The 15,794-nt window shown below is 29.9% G+C and overlaps 1 protein-coding gene across 1 annotated transcript; it reads left to right on the top strand.

Annotated features, from left to right (window-relative positions):
• Window positions 1–846: 846 nt before the first annotated feature.
• On the top strand, window positions 847–11,637 carry LOC143922279 (frequenin-2). The gene is made up of 7 exons (XM_077445503.1): window positions 847–886; window positions 1,221–1,245; window positions 8,114–8,162; window positions 8,241–8,330; window positions 9,265–9,343; window positions 9,577–9,665; window positions 10,698–11,637. Exons 1-7 carry the CDS (start codon window positions 847–849, stop codon window positions 10,863–10,865), a joined length of 540 nt encoding a protein of 179 aa, XP_077301629.1. The 3' UTR covers window positions 10,866–11,637.
• Window positions 11,638–15,794: the final 4,157 nt, after the last annotated feature.

Raw genomic sequence — 15,794 nt, 5'->3', positions numbered from 1 at the left:
ATTATCGAACAAACAAATATTTCATTTAAAATAACCATCTGATTATAATGTCAGGTTTATTACATAATTATTGTTAATTTTAAAATTTATACTCATATGAACAAACAACTTCTTAAAACTTTAAGCGAAAACTGTAATTTTAACTTTTTGATATAAGAATATACATTTATCGCGGAAAGTTCAAATAATTGGGTTTGAGTGCCCGCGAAATTGTTTAATTAAATAACTGTATAAAATAAACATCGAAAATGTTTAGGTGGGTCTCGAACTCAAGAACTTCCGCCTTACTTTATTATTTTATTTATATATTAATACCAGGAAGGCCTAACAGGTAAGCCCAATGTGCCTTTCTTGCCGATTAATAAATCGAACGCGTCAGCTTTGAGCTCATCACGGATTTAAAATCCTGCTTTATATTAATAATGTATGTATTCTAATGGCGTTACCATAAAAGAAAAGGATCAGGCAATGTATAGGTGTGTGTATATTTATGTACATATGCTTTATGTATATGTATAATATTTTAAATCCGAGAATTGTTGTGAAAATGTGTATTGTGTTGTCAAAAATCTGTTAAAAGTCAAGTTGATGATTTTTAAGTAACGTGGGAACATGAGAGAGAGAGTATCCACTGTCTAAGAGCATTCGTAGGTGAACAATAAATACCCCGGATTAGACAAATTTAATAAATATCGATTAATCTCCACTCCGGTAAGTTAAAAACGTGATTTCTTTGTTGTTCAGTGTCCAAATAACAGTAATAAAATGTCTCTCATAAGGTCTGTAGTATATAAAATAGCTATGAGAGAAGTATCTACATAAGTTTAATACCCTTTACTTTCCCAGATGCTGGAGTTGGGCTCTGAGTTTGTTGAAGTTTGGGGTAGTGAGTGGCAAACAGTGGAAAATCTCCAAATGAGTACATAAATCTATTCGACGATCATAATTGCGACTTATTTACGAGCGCGCAGAATCACGAGCGAAATTTTTGGCAACTCGGTCGTAATTTATCAAATTTTGTTTCCACATTGTAAATCATCTCCTTATTTATTATTATACAATGTTTGCCTCCTTGTCGATGCTTTGAAGAATTATTGAATCACCTGTGCTGTAAATCATCATTTAGAATCAATGATTCATAATTATACATTGTGTAGATGTGTGATATAAAATTTTCATATGCAAATTTTTAATATATTTTATTTTATTTATTGTTACAGTTACTGAGAAGGAGATTCGACAATGGTGAGTTGAAATTTATTATACATATATAATTATAATAATAAAGAGTTCCATAAGTTCATGCACGATTTTCACACGTTTCTCAGCGGTAAACGGGCACGAACTTATGTAATCATTTTAATATTCTATATACGTAATTTTGATTAAAAATAATACGTATAGTTTAAAAATGTACACAAACTGTATGCGGAATGTGTTCAACGAGTGAGAAAAATATTGCTTTTCGTCATTGTTATTTTCAATAGTAGCGGAAAATTCTGGAAAATCCTATATAAAGAAGATAGATTGTTCCGCAGAGCCCTACTTAGTGACCTTGATCCGGACATTATTCCGGTGTCTTTTTTATTTTTATTATTTTATTTCGCCTTATAAGACTTTTTGTCTTGTATTTATGAGACGAAGTTGATTCGAAGAAACGTTATATTATATTTATACCATTTATAGTCGAACCAATCTAGCATCTCTGATTTTTATTTTTTGTTAGTTTCGAGTTTTTGTTTCGTTTTGAAATATTTAAATTGATAAAAATTTAATTTAAAATACGCAACTTGTTGATATTATTAATTTATTTATGGAATACGCATATATTTTATATTAATGGAAATTTATATTTTTTATACGGTAAAAGTAATTGTCAACGTCATGTTATCGACAGCAAAACGTACAGTGATATTATTAAAGACTTTGGATTGAATTATATTGTAATAATGTTATGTAGTTATATAAGAAGTAATTAAAAATAAATAAAGAAATTATTTTACGTCCTTACAATGCTATAACACATGCTCGGTTCTCGTACATTGGATCGACTATAAACTTAAAATTTGTATTATTCCTCTTAATATCATCAGCTTCAAAATCTAAAATTTTCCATTTTGTATATGCATTATTTTAATTTTATTTTCAAAAATGCAGAAATCGTGTAAAACATAATAAATCATTTCAATTAATGATATTACATAATTGAAAAGTATTGCACGAATGCAACAGTATGCATATACACGACTATAACAGCAAATTGTCTAAAGATCATTGTCCTAAAGCAAAAGCCAAAGATTTTCCTATTTTCTCAAGCTTGTTTTTCTAATTCACCTGATGTGTGTGTTCTTACTTATTCTGTTTACCATAAATCGTTCTTCATTGTTATAAATAAATACATACATACATATGTTCATTAAAATATTTTCTTCTCGCATTTTGAAGAACACGTCACTGGAAATTATTAATTCCTTTTGACGTGCTTTCAACAAGGACGAGAAGGGGTAAAGGGGCAAGGGGGGGGCTATAATTCGCGTTATTCACACGTGTTTTGCCATAAGTTCAACTCGATTAATAACAACTCGCAGAGAACGAGTTAACGTCACAGTTTAAAAGTCGTTAAGCGCGTACGTGATTCGGATGCGTGCAAAATTCGACCGCTCGCCCTCCTCAAACTGTGGGGAAAGGGGATAAATTTTATGTATGCAACCCCTTCCAAGTCGAATCTTGAGTTTTACGTGAGAAAAGTCTACGTGTTTATATTATACATACATACATAAATGAATGTATATAAAATTAAATGAGTTTTCGTCTGCGATAAAGTACGTACGTTATACTTCATTTCAAACCTGATATATTGCCTATATAAAATATCATTGAACCTGGGTACGTTTTATACATATTTTTACAGTGTACTTATATTGTAAAATTGATATTGTCAGTGAAATTTTATGTATGGATCTAACAATTGAATTTCATAGTGGCGAGTACACGCGCAATAACAAAAGTGCGCATGCGCATATGAATATTTTCGGAATCGTCATATTGTGACAATATGATACGATGCAAGCAATATTGTATCGTATCATTGCAATTTATGTATGTGTATGTAAGCCAATTTTACTTTACCCTCAGCCGAAACAAGTCTGAACGTGTCGAATCATACGCTACTGTATAGTGTTAATAGAAGTAGGCTTCTCCGTGCACTGCTGTGCCGGTCGTTCGACGCGCAATGCTGGATAATTTACATAAATAGGCCTAGATTCTGAAATAAATGCGCTCAAATGTTAATTGGTAATGAAGTATTTTTTTGTGATATTAAAACACAAAAGTTATAAATATTAAAAGTATATATATATATATATATATATATATATATATATATATATATATATATATATATATATATATATATATATATATATATATATATATATTAGAGTATGCTTAATTATTTTCGGAAACACTTGGAACCTTTTGGAAACTCTGAGAGTTTAAATCACTTCAAAATATACTCAATAGAAAGTCAGTTTCAGTTTCCAATTCAATGGTCAAATCCATTGACTTTAATCGAATGGTTTTGAAACGGATTCGAAGCGTATTTTAAAATCAAAATTGATTATTTATAATTGAAAATGTTGATTTTCTTGGAGATTGAAAAGTAATATTCAATCTCCAAGATATCAAAAGTAATATTGATTTACTTATTTTAGACTATTATGTGAAGGATTTTATTTTATACTGAAACTGAAAATATTGAGTACAGAGAATTCACTTAATTGAAACAGATCAGGTCAAACAATTCGTCCCAAATAGCCGGTTGACTCTAATATACGTACATACGAAGTTGAAGGATTATTAGTATCTAACTATAAGTATCTTCATTTGGTTTTGGTTTTGTGGAATTTGTCCCAATTAGCTGGCGTCCCAATTAAGCGGGATCCACTGTATACTGACCATTCATGTGTAACTTAATGGAATATTATAGTTACTGACCCATTGATTGACACATACATAAATATTTTGAAGAAAAATCTGAATTTAGAATATACATATAATTCCTAATGATTATTCTTTAAAATTTTAAACACGATATACAGGAAAATACACCAGGCATCGCCCGAGATGAAAACTATTCACTAATGGACGCTACTTTATCATTTTAAGCAATATTAAAAATTTCCTGCGGCGCATTTTTACATGTAAATTTCTCAATTATCAAGTGGCGCCGGCTTATCACTCCTTTATATAGTATACTAGTTGGTTTACCCGGCTTCGCTCAGTGTTTGTAATATAAACAGCTTAAACATGGCGAATATAATAGTAAATATTCATTTGTTTTTTTATTAAATTTATTTGAATCGAAAAAAAAAATTTCAACCAATCGATTCTTCATAGAAACTGACTTGTTTTCGATTTCCAACCAACTATAGCTACAAACTTACAAAGTCTCTTTCGAAATTATATATTAGAAATCCAGCAGCTTTCCCGGCACCCCCCCCCCCGGGCCTTTACCCCCGGTGCCCCCCATCCCCATGTCGTCATGGAAATTTTGACCTGTTCGTAGTTCCCAACCATTATCCAACCAACAATATTTACATACAAAGTCTCTTTCGAAATTATATATTAGATATTGTACTGCATTTTTCTACTTATTTAAACAAAAGTCTCGTGTTGGTCACAGCATTTAGAATCGCGAACAAAGATTGATTACACCCATCCCTACCATCGATATTTAATGTGACGATCATTGCGTGATTTCAACGCTTGAAATATATCAATAATTCATGATTTCATATATATTCATGTTCCGTGCGTGAGTTTTGTTTTTTTTCTTTTTTTTGTAAAACGAATTTTCCGAATCGAATGTATGTAATATGCATGTTTTATTTCGTATTCTCGTATAAAGTCGATTTTTCACTCATACGATTCGTACGAACGGCATTTACATACATACATGTATATGTACATTTAACATTAATTATGCTAATTATTGTTCTGGTTAAACATCTGGGCGGTTTTTTCGCAATCGATAGAACGTAAATCACGAATGTGACGTGCGTACTCATGATTTCAATATTTTTCTACATTATAAATCAAACTGTCTCATCAGTAATTTTGTCAGAAATAGGCAATACATGTAGAACATAACTCATTACATTTTTTTTTCATAATTATATGTATATATTTTTGCCACTTTTTCTGATTTCCATTGAAACGGTTCATGTAAATTTTGGCATTTCCTTTCCAATCTCTCCCGCAAATCTCAATTTAATCAGCGTCTTGAGGTTCGCCAATTTCTATAATAAAATGCTGCAAATTTTCTCCATAGATGTCACTGTGGATGATGTTTGCATGAATTTACATTTCAAAAAATGCTTGTATTAAATGTATTATTGTATTGTATCTGTATTAGTACACGGACTGTCTATCAAAGTCCATTCTTCAATTGAATAATTGATATAGATTTTTAGTGTTTCTGTCAGTTTAAAAATTTTGTTCTGATTTTGAACCATTTCCACACTTCAGGTCGCTTTGATATCTAACCGACATACGGGGATTGAAGAAAGTTCATGTAGTCACTAACATTGAAGTTAATATTCATGTATCCAACATGAAGCTAGAAGAGTCTAATCATTAACCAACTCATTAAAAACTACATCGGAATCCTGTGTCAGATTGAAGCAATTATAGCTTCATAACTCACAGGATTAACAGTTCACTCTCATTTACTCTCATCTCATATTAACTTAATATTACAATCTTTTATACTTTATAATTCATCAAATCGATGCGACTAATTGCTTGCGTAATGTCAGATATTGGTTTCGTAGCCGCCAAATGCCGTAAACAATCAACGATACCGTTCGTAAAAACGTAGCTAAACCCAAGGGATTGTTCTTTAGGGTTGGTGAGGTGAGGGTCGCATTGCGTTATTCGCTACAATGTAGATAAATAAAGGCTGGCCGGTAATTTTTCATATTTCCCGTTGAATCTGCCAAGATTGTGTGTCGCAGATAAATTATATGCCGAGGGCCGAGGCACAAAAGGCCCCAAAACTCAACTTTCGGCAATTAAGGCTAAGGCGAGACCTTCGGTTTTTATAGTGCCATGAATTCGGAGCTCTCACGCCCATTATGTTTTGAATCGAGATTGCGATAATTAAAAGTGAAGTCGTCTCGTTTTCTCTTAAAATGCAAAGGCGACTTTTGCGAACGCGATGAAAAAGACCTATTCTAAAATATATGACGGGAATGAGACAGGCCAGCCATTTTTTTAACACATGTATATTAGTTATTGTCTTACACCATTCATAAACTGAGCAAATAATTGACGATTTCATGAAATGAGTAATCTCACGCATTATTAAATCGCTTCCATACAATGTGGAATTGAAAAGAATGAGTATAGAACATAGTATGAATATAGAAAGTATAGACTATGGGATGAGTACAGAATACAAGACTATAGAAAATATTTTTTTTTTTTTTGATTTTTAAATGCTTTTATTATTACGAAATTATGTACACAATACATCTTATATCTATTATAATAGCTACTGATCTACTGATCATTTTCTATTTTACAATTTAATTTGATGTTGTTAGTAATCATAGTATTATATTATTCTAATGTTAATGTACAGCATAATAGAAAAAAGAGCTCAAAAACCTATTTACAATTCTTATAAATGCGCATAATACATCTAATACATAATATTAATTAAAGACTCTCTAAAGTCGATGACCTAAAGCAGAATAGAAAAGAATGAGTATAGAATACGAAAAGAATCCAGTATAAAAAATTATAAATACAATTATCAAATATCCTATGGGTAACAAGACTTCGCGATTCTAAAAATACCGACATTTGTCGATACCGGTACTACCGAAATTTGTTCCACTACTGATAGTACTGGTATTGATTTATTTTAGTTGATTAATTTTCGGTAATTATGTATTTTAATCAGTTACTTTAATTAAATACTTTCTTAGGTACGAAATAATAAAGTTTTGAGTCCTTCTACGCTGCGCAAATTACTGATCATTACTGAAGATTGGTTTTAGCTTTTAAATATTAATATGTATTCAAATAATTGTTTTGCTTGTTTATATGTATTATTATATTATACACATAAATATCCATATGTATTCAAAGCGTGTCATTGTTAACATATAGTTTATATACATATGGTTTCGGAAATAGTTAAATTGATGATACACTTGGTGGCTCCTTTGAATAGCAGGTCAAAAAATTGTTGAGTGTTTTTTTTATTCTTCAACCAATCCATACAAACTAGTTGATAAAACGCTTTTTTCTAAATTTAAAACAGTTTGCACGTTAAAATTATTATTTTTCGGTTCTTCCGGTAGTACCGAAAGCTGAATTTTGATCAAAATTTTTGTTTTATTCAATAATTCAAAACAATTCAACTACCATAAATATAAATTATTATACCAATACCGGTACTACCGGTCACTTTGTATTTGACTACTGGTAGTACCGAAGGTTGACTCGTGGAAGGAAAAAACGGTAGTGTCGGTTTTGGTAGTACCGTTTTTGATGGTACCGGTTTTGGTAGTGCCAGTATTTGAATCTCTATACAATTCTAATGTTTAACAAAAGCACTGTAGTTGTATTGAAAATAAATAAAAATATAAAAATAAAATTAAAATGGCTTTAAGTTTTTAAAACATCAATTAGGTATATGAAAATTCGCAATCATTTCGACTGAAACTGAGCTGGGAATTTTCACTGGTGTGTGATTTATTTACGATATTTCAAATTCACCATAATTGTCGATAGTTTCAAACCGTTTAATTGAAATTAACCAACGCCACGTTTTATATGCGATTTAATTCGGCTCACTCAATCAATGTATTCCGCATGAGATAATTGAATACGTTTCATTAAACAACATGCCTCCCCACAAATCCTATGAAATACATATGTACGATTACTACAGGCCATAATTAATCATCTTTTGCCAATTGAAATGCACTTTTAACTATACAAAATCGCCAGGCGGGAGATAAATAAAGTTCAATCTAATCAACCACTTATACCAATCGCACTTGAATGATGTGTTTTATCTGTTGTTTTTTTTTTTCAGGCACAAAGGATTCTTGAAAGATTGTCCAAATGGTCTTCTCACGGAGCAGGTATGTTTTTTTTATTATCATTATTAATATTTTGCATTGACTTATATATTGTTAAAATATCGAATGTTGCATTTCTAGGGATTCATCAAAATATACAAGCAGTTTTTCCCGCAAGGTGATCCGAGCAAGTTTGCTTCGTTGGTTTTCAGAGTTTTCGATGAAAACAACGTAAGTATAAAAGCCTTATCAAATTTTATGTTCTCACAAGAGCTTTATAAGCAAACAATTGCTTATTAAATCGATCAATTCTTTGCGCAACAAATCTATAAATAGCTAACGATCAGTGTATGAGTAACTACATATAAACGTAGATTTAGCCCTTTGCCCGCGGCAACTTTTGCGATACTTTTTTAGAGACTTTGTAAATCACTTAATATATACATATATATAAAAGATTTATTCGAGTGTATCAATATCAATTTATACTTGAAATATTTTTTGAAATAGTGAATCACGCCTGAATTATTTTGTTTACACAATGATTCACGCCATTCTCCCTACTGGCATTCTTGCGGATGACTTCTATAGAGGTCATCCGTGGGTAAAGGGTTAAGTCTTAATATAATTGTGCCTGAACGTGATATTTACCACCTCAATGAGCGTAGGTTATCGAAGATTATTTTAACATATTTGACTCGTAGCCTGCACTCATCATTATTTTCATAATTGGATGTGTTATATGAGTAGAATTTTGATCTTCTCTTTTCCAAATTAGGCCTCGCAGGGATATTTTGCATTTGCGGCTGATTCTTATACACACAATATACATAAATCAGTGCTGGCTGTAGATGCAAGACATGCCCTACTATTTAATTTTTTTTTACTTTTTCTGCTATTATAATAATGTTATTGTTTTTTATGATTATATATAAATGTATTTTTATATTTATATTTTATTTTTCTCTTCTTTCTGTATTTTTTCGCCCATTTTGGCGCATTAAGGACACCTCTAATACCAAAATGATCCTAACTTAAACTTTAAATTAAATTAAATAATTAACAGTAAAAAGTTTTAAGAAATCAATCAAAATAAAAATACAAACTATATGTAGTTTTTTTTTAATCAGTAAATGTGTGCTAATTGGTATCGATTTTTTCACAGGATGGTTCGATAGAATTCGAAGAATTCATCAGAGCGCTTTCGGTGACGTCACGTGGAAATCTGGACGAAAAGCTTCACTGTAATTATATGCATATATATATATATATATATATATATATATATATATATATATATATATATATATATATATATATATATATATGTATATATATATATATATATATATATATATATATATATATATATATATATATATACAACTTTTTTTTTCATGCTAAATTCGTCAATTATTAAAAATATATTGTAGAATGATAGCATTACATATACTGATTCAATTATATAAACTTTTAGGGGCATTCAGACTGTACGATGTCGACAACGATGGGTTTATCACGCGCGATGAAATGTACAATATCGTAGACGCCATATATCAGATGGTGGTAAGTAGTACGCAGTTCTGCGAACAAGATCCAACCCACGAAAATAATATTTCAACAAACATTGAAATTTACTTCTTTCGTAAGAAACAAAGTTGGTGACAATAGTACATATACCTATATATGTATCTAGTGTGGATTGGTTCTCGCTGGCAAATCTGCTGCCAAGTGGCTAATTGTAAAGTGAAAAATTACCGAAATTAGCTTAATATATTTTTATATATTTATATATATATATACATATATATATATATATATATATATATATATATATATATATATATATATATATATATATATATATATATATATATATATTTTTTTTTTTTTTTTTTTTATATATATATATTATATATTTTATTATATATATAAACGGAAAAAAATATATTTTTAACTTTTAATATTTGTTAGATATTAAATATTTTAATATTATAATTATACGTATTTTAAAGCCGTAACTTACAATAAATAAAAAAAACATGTGATTATTTGGCACAGCAAAATCAGATTTTGAATTAAAGACTGCAAAGCCAAAAATCTGTAAAAACAGCCCATTTTTTTAACGCTCATATCTCTTAAACAAGAGCAAGCTACCAAAAATCATTATCATATTCGAATTTAGTGAGTTAAACTTAGTAAAGATTGATTAGTCTCCGCTCCGGTAAGTTAAAAACGTGATTTTTTTGTTGTTCACTGTAATTAAATCAGATAAATTGCCAAATTCTGTTAGAAAATGAACGACTCAGAGTCACAAATGTTTAAATCGGACAAAAATCTTATAAGAGTCATACAATGTATGATTCTTTTCAATCGAATTATTTCCAGGGCTCGAACCCCGGACCCCCAAGACGCTAAAAACTACTGGCTTATGTATGTATGTATGTATGCTCGAACTAACATAAGCCAGTAAAGTAAATGAATAATACCGTTACATGCATTGATCAACTGGTGGTTTGAATCCCACTGACAGCTGTGTTTGACAGCGACAGTCACACGGGTTTCAGGAACTATTTTAGAGAGTATTTATTTTTTCAGGGTCAGCAGCCTCAAGCTGAGGACGAGAACACACCCCAGAAGCGTGTCGACAAAATATTCGACCAGATGGACAAAAACCACGATGACAGGCTGACCCTGGAAGAGTTTCGCGAGGGGAGCAAAGCAGATCCTCGCATTGTTCAGGCTCTCTCACTAGGTGGCGACTAAGTCCAATAAATAATAACACCGTGGAATACTATCACCATCCAGAATCCACTATCCACCACCTAGCAACACAAGACCCATCACGCTCTGCACATGATCGCATCGAAGACAACAATCTGACCTTGATTATATAATTATAGTTTTTAATCGTTCCTCCATGTCCCTCCACATATTACATGTCATCCATTACATGCAAGCGAGAGGTCGTACTACGCCATCTTGAATGTCAGCAGCATGTGTATCATGCTGTTTGTATCAGTATCGTGATGTACATATGATAGAATCATATTGGAAACATATGCAATCGAACTCGACCCTCTAGCTGCTTGTCGTTACGATTTAATTGCAATACCATTTCACCTGTAAATCAATTTGTGCCACCGATAGCGCCGCTGAGGTAGTTTTCAGTCACACACTCATGCGTGTGTAAACCAAGTCACAATCAGCTAGTGATTTGATACTGTCGCAATACTTGTTTTCATATAGATTTTTTTTATTAATTAAGCAGCTACAGTCCTTTTCCGCGTTTATATTATAATACAAATGTGTAATATTAGATGATTGCAAGAGTTCATGCCCATTTGAGGTTAGAAAACGTTTACCGCCATCTTTGAAAATAAGGCACGAACTTATGCACTCACCCAATATGAAGTTTAGGTCAGATGAAAAGTTTTGGAGTCTTCGATGTGTTTTTCGAATGATCTTCGGTATTTCACGCGATTGTGTCAATTTCATGTGTCATAAAATAAATATCCATATACCATGGCTTTCACGTAAAATGCTTTTATTGAATTATATTATACATAAAATTATATTTCAACGCGTTGCGGAAACTGTGCAAAGGTGGGAAATCGCATTTTGGGAACGGTACCCTGACAAAAAACGACATTAGATACTCGTCTGCCATTATGTGATTCCACGATAACGCTGTAACGACACACATAGTCGTGGCATAAGTATGGAAATGCGTAAATACTTTACTCTTTTAACCAATTTGAATAGATTGTACACATTGTAATGTCAAACATCGGTATATATTTACGTATCTGTGAGAAGAAGCGCTGTAACTATGTTGTTAAAGCGCTTACGTGCAATCAAAATGGCGTCTAAGCATTAGACAAGTACTCTTGCCTAATTGAAATTGAATGGAAACCGTACCTTTATGCGTCGACATATATGAACTTTAAGCAACACACTGGCTAACAATCGACCTTTCAATTTACTTATCATCATAATTATCATTACTACTGGAAGTGTGTCGAAGTCTATTCGACACAACCGTGTAATTAATATACATATTTAAAGTTCATTAGTCTTCTGCAACTTAAGCACGTTGGACGTAACGTGTATACATATTCATATGTATATACATATATATTTATATTTATATAAATATATATGTATATACATATGAATATACATATGAACACACACACACACACACACACACACACACACACACACACACACACACACACACACACACACACACACACACAAACACATAAATGTTGCATGAACTGTTATTACTCCTTTTACATATATTAATAAGTGTAACATTTTAAAGTAATTTACAAGTAAATAACAGATATAACTTCATATATCAAATAATAAATGTTTTCAATTTAAAAAAATTATTGCTTATAATGCAAAAATATAATATGTTGATGACTTCTCTCCTTATTACATTATTTTTTAAATAAAAAAATTAAATATTAATTTCCACTCCACATATGTATTTAAAAAGAAACAGGGCCGTACCAATAAATGCACGTCTAATCAACGTAAATGGCGAATAATTCATTATACCACCAATTATTTTCAAATGAAGTACTGTTAATTCGAAAAAAAAAATATTTACAAGTCAGTGGTGAAACTATAACAATTAGTACAAGGATGTCAATTTTCTCATTAAAAAGGATTGTTAAATAATTTTTTTTAATTAAATCGGTGAATTTTTTTTAATCAAAATATGAAACTTGATTTGATTTTCATCAAATTTGCAATTTATATTTAATTGCTTCAAGCGTAATCATTATTACTTAATTGAATATTATATGTATTATGCTGCATGTGATTTCTTTTATTTTCTAAACAAGTTTTTTGTCTTATTCGAAAAATTATCTTGATTTATTTCCCAACAAAAAAAAAACCTTCAAATTTATCGCAGATATTAAATATAGAGCAGCAATTCGTCGATAGAGACGCTTACCAATCCAAAAAATTAATTCTACAAAACATTCTCAAAAACGAATTGAGAGCATTATCATTTCAACTTATGAGAAAAATCTGACTGATTTTGATACGAATTGCATTTTTTCACCAGCCAGACATTGATAATGTAATAAATTACATTTGATAGAAAATTCAACAATAAATGGAAACAATCGAAAAAATTGGCAGCCCTATGTAATCAGTTGTGATTGAAAAGTCACTCTTTGTATTTGACAACCCTAAAACGACAAAACAGTACAAAAATAGTCCCCAAAAAATACATTCACTCCATCAAAATAATAAAACTGTTGACTAATCTACGGCTAAATAAACACTGGACTTACAAAAACACACATACATATTAAATTTAAGTAAAAAAAAAAACCTATGAATATTTTGTGTAAAACATTAAATATTAAATTTTGTAGATTGTACATCTTTTCTAGGTCATCTCTTGTAATTTAAAAATAAAATTAATATAATTATAAAAGGCAAATATAATACCTTTTTTTGGAAAGTAAAAATGTTTATAATTCGATATATTTAATAATTTTCTTCTCAATCCAGTTTTTATATACGTATAAATTTCATTACATGTTACTTATTACTGTAGATACGAAAAAATTCAATCTTAGTAAACTTTAGTATTGTAATATGGAAGATTTAATGCATAATATGAAAAATAAGGCTATTCGTGTCAAATCTAAATGTTTATGTAATTTTTTTATATTATTATTATCATTATTATTATTATTATTATTATTATGATTAAAAACTAATATAACTGTCGTTTGTGAATTTTATTTTGTATTATTATATTATAGATTGCGTAGTTTCTTGAAATGAACACACGAACATGCTTACATGACATGTACTTACACACATGACATGTACATATCATCCATAACAATAAAGGAATAAACTACTGACGAAAATTCTACACCCACACGTCATTTCTAGTTATTTACTGTATTTATTTCCGAATTCAAATATGAAATTCAATACATATTATTATACATATATACAAATATTTTATAAATTTGGGCATGTTTCAAAATAAAATTTGTGTATCTTTTGCACATACATACATATGTATTTGCAAACCCATCTTATACACGTATAAACTAGCAAAATTCGCATATACAAAATTTTCAATATTAATTTTATATGTAATATTCTCCCCCTTCCCCCAAAAGAAATGATATTCGAGAAATGATTTTATAATTTTATTACGTAGGGGTTTAAATAAATAAATAAATAAATAAAAAGTTAAAAGTGTGCAGTCTTAAACTGACTCGGTGATAATATTGTGCTTATGCGCGAACGACGCAACAATAATTGTTAATTGATTTTTGCCTATTGATTATGTCTGATGTTTAAGAATAAATAAGAGTGATTTTTAAAGTCATGTTATTTAGGTGGTGAAAGTGCATTTTGAGTTGATAATCTTGCTGTGATAAAATACAATCATGATGGGTATCTTACGTACTTGGATTTCATCGGCGATGGTGTAACATTTCAATCGTCACTTGAACCGTATGCATGTACAGTGTTAGTGTCTTATGACGGCGTATCACGACTCATATTATTAGTAAGAAAGTATCCGACAATGTATCCAATACGTAATTTAAATATTTGTCAATAATACAGTTTCCAATACATTAAAAGCCTGTCCAGTTGAATTTGTCAAACACGCCTTCTTGGGATGATAGCACTGTGCATAAACTGACCTACACATTGTGATCCTGTTCAGAAACGATTAAAATGATCCATTGCTGTATTCTTTTTTTCAATACTATCGCTTGTTTATTTCAATTTTTTTATAACTGTTTCTTACTTATTTCAATTTTCAAGTCGTTGCATTACATATATGATTTTTTTTTTATTCAAACTTACCAGTATTTGAACCAGTCTTTAATAAATTTGAAATTATTTTGCGAATATTCACGATCTACTATCAGAGAAATAAATTTAAAATACAATTTGTATTAAAATTATAGTAGATAAAATTCAAAAAAATAGTTAAACCGAAAAAATTAAATCTAAATTTTTATTAAATCTTTCATTTGTTATTTTGTGAACAAGCGTGAAAATGGTTGTTATATACTTATGTATATTAAAATTATATATATATATATATATATATATATATATATATATATATATATATATATATATATATAAATATATACATTTGTATAATAATCATTACAGGTACGAACATTGAAAAGAAAAGTTGTAATTTATTTAATTCAAAACTATCTTGATATAATCATAAGTCATGTCTAAAACACAGAAATCATGTCAAAATCTAAACAATCGAAACGGATATACATATATATCGTCTTTATTTGCCGACTGTTTCAATTCAATTTTATAAATTAAAAATTCATATACATTTTGTTTTAATTGTAAAAGCACCGACAGTCTGCGCTCTCATAGTGATAACGGTGCCAAAATCTGCAGGCTGAGTCACATTTTAAAATTGTTCGAATCTTAACCGTTGTGTGGAGAAAAAAAAAAGAGATATATATTATACATGATAATTCAGAGTCTAAATGTTTGACTAAATAAATTATTCGATAAGCTATCTTTAAGAAATCTCTCATTCAGTAAAGTGTGCAAAATACATATGTAAAAGCTTCGGTTTGATCGTTTCGTACGCTTTTGTGTACAATTTAATTTATCTACATATTATATACTTATATAGTCTTTACT

The sequence above is a fragment of the Arctopsyche grandis genome, chromosome 2 (assembly GCF_051622035.1).
Source record: "Arctopsyche grandis isolate Sample6627 chromosome 2, ASM5162203v2, whole genome shotgun sequence".
Classification (NCBI taxonomy): Eukaryota; Metazoa; Arthropoda; class Insecta; order Trichoptera; family Hydropsychidae; genus Arctopsyche; species Arctopsyche grandis.
The sequence above is the reverse complement of the archived record's forward strand: the minus strand, read 5'-3'. Positions and strand labels throughout refer to the sequence as shown.

Coding starts and splice junctions, on each gene's coding strand:
- LOC143922279 (XM_077445503.1), top strand. CDS start 847: ATGCTGGAGTTGGGCTCTGAGTTTGTTGAAGTTTGGGGTA. Junction 8,163..8,240: donor ATGGTCTTCTCACGGAGCAG/GTATGTTTTTTT, acceptor TTGCATTTCTAG/GGATTCATCAAAATATACAA. Junction 8,331..9,264: donor GAGTTTTCGATGAAAACAAC/GTAAGTATAAAA, acceptor ATTTTTTCACAG/GATGGTTCGATAGAATTCGA.